Below are 1,812 nucleotides of genomic sequence, written 5' to 3' on the forward strand. Positions count from 1 at the left end.
GGAGACTGAAGCTCATAGTTTTGTCCTGGTCTATTTTGGGATAGCTTGCTGTCTGTGTTATTAAAATTGAGCACTTGGTGAGGGTAGGTTATACCAACACCTGACTTCTGTGGGGTTTTCTGAGTCACTGAATGTTTGTTAGGTGTGTAGATGGTAAAAGCATTAGGCACCAAAAGCACTTGGCTGGCTTTGTTTGTGTGTATGTGTACACCAACTGGAGTTGTAGTGGTTCCTGATGGAGTGTAGAAATGCAGCACTTAGGTACTAACCTGTCATCATGGGTTTTTTTGCTTTAGTTTAATCTTCTTGATAAGAAAGGGTTGCTTTTATGTTTCCGAGGTTAGGAAATGGCCAGTGTACCCGCTGCACAACATGTCTGTTCCAGTCATCTGATTGCTGTAGCCTAAAATATGTGCTTTGCTAGGCAACGTGAGTTGAGAGGTGAAGTTTGGGCTATAAACTTGAAGCAGTTTGCACCATCAGAGACAGCTGTGCATACACGAATAGGCTGAAAGTGGAAAGAGGAAAAAATTTGGCTTAACACAGCAAGGTAGACATTTGAAAGGTCAAGAAACTTGCCTCTGTTCATCTAAGGTTATGTTTCTTTCTTTCAAAACAAGGCTGCAGGACTTCTCAAGTGATCATGTGATTGCTTTTTAAGGGGGCATCTTGGCTTGCTGAACTGCTTAAGCATCCAGAGCCTTAAGATTTTTCCCATACGGGTGTTGGTACAGTAACATGTTTAGAGTTTGAGCGTTTCTGCTAATAAACAGTTACTTCAGATGAGTTCAGTCATATGTAACGCCAGTGCGGTGTGTAGGCTTCCAGAACTTTTTATTGTGTTTCTGGCCACTCCTTCCATCCTGTCCGTATGTGCTGTGTCATAGGATTTTTTTTAATTACTTCAAATATACTGCAAGTGTTTCAAGTGCATGTCTATAGTTTCAGAAAGACCCAATATATCGTAATACGTGTGATAAATCAGTGCTGCGATTGAATGCTGTAGCTAATTACTCTGTCTTCCACTGTAGGTTGCACAGAGCATTGAGGATCATCATCAAGAAGTAATTGCTTTCTGCAGAGAAAAAGGTTTCCATGGTTTGGTTGCATATGACTCCGATTATGCATTGTGCAACATCCCTTACTATTTCAGTGCCCATGCCCTAAAACTGAGCCGTAATGGGAAAAGTCTCACAACAAGCCAATACCTAATGCATGAAGTTGCCAAGCAACTGGACCTGAATCCAAATCGCTTTCCTATTTTTGCTGCTCTTTTAGGTAAGTGAAGTAATAAAAGAACTCCTCGATGCTGTTAGTCAGACTTATGATTTCAGTTTCTATCAACTGTTTTAAAATATGTGTGTGGAATTTGACAAAGTACCTGGGGAAAGACCTAGAGACATGCAAGCAATGTGAATTGTGGTCTAGAAACAAAAGCAGAAAGTAAGAATTCTGCAAAGCTCTGCCTAGCCAAATTCTTTTCAGTGGGTGGGGGGGAATAGGAACAATTGTAATACTACTGGTTTTGGTCTTAGGTAGCACGTGAGGGTCTAGTTTTAATAATACCCTTTCCAGACTGGGAAAGTGTACTTCTGTCCTGTTCCCTATTCTACCATACGTGTAGTGAAGATTTGTTGTTTGCAGGTGCTTTTTTCCCCCTCAGAGATGAGTACTGGACAAATACAACAGCATGTCAGCTGCACCAGAGATCTATTATGCTCTAGAATTGAGTGAAACTCCGCTTCTCTGGAAGCACAGGCAACCAGCATCTTACCATTCCATTAGTTTTGTTTGGATAATTTCTTAGCATTC

At 41.1% G+C, this 1,812-nt stretch overlaps 1 protein-coding gene across 2 annotated transcripts in view; it reads left to right on the forward strand.

Annotated features, from left to right (window-relative positions):
- The first annotated feature begins 1,014 nt into the window (after nucleotides 1-1,014).
- Nucleotides 1,015-1,812, forward strand: part of FAM120A (family with sequence similarity 120A) — a 48,166-nt gene continuing 47,368 nt past the window's right edge. The window contains exon 1 of one of the 2 annotated variants that reach the window (XM_010078049.1): nucleotides 1,015-1,278. In XM_010078049.1, coding sequence (XP_010076351.1) covers nucleotides 1,212-1,278 — 67 coding nt within the window. In that variant the 5' untranslated portion in view covers nucleotides 1,015-1,211. The remainder of the gene's footprint in view (nucleotides 1,279-1,812) is intronic. The other variant, XM_010078050.1, reaches the window with a different exon arrangement.

Source organism: Pterocles gutturalis, unplaced genomic scaffold (genome assembly GCF_000699245.1).
Source record: "Pterocles gutturalis isolate BGI_N339 unplaced genomic scaffold, ASM69924v1 scaffold25978, whole genome shotgun sequence".
Classification (NCBI taxonomy): Eukaryota; Metazoa; Chordata; class Aves; order Pterocliformes; family Pteroclidae; genus Pterocles; species Pterocles gutturalis.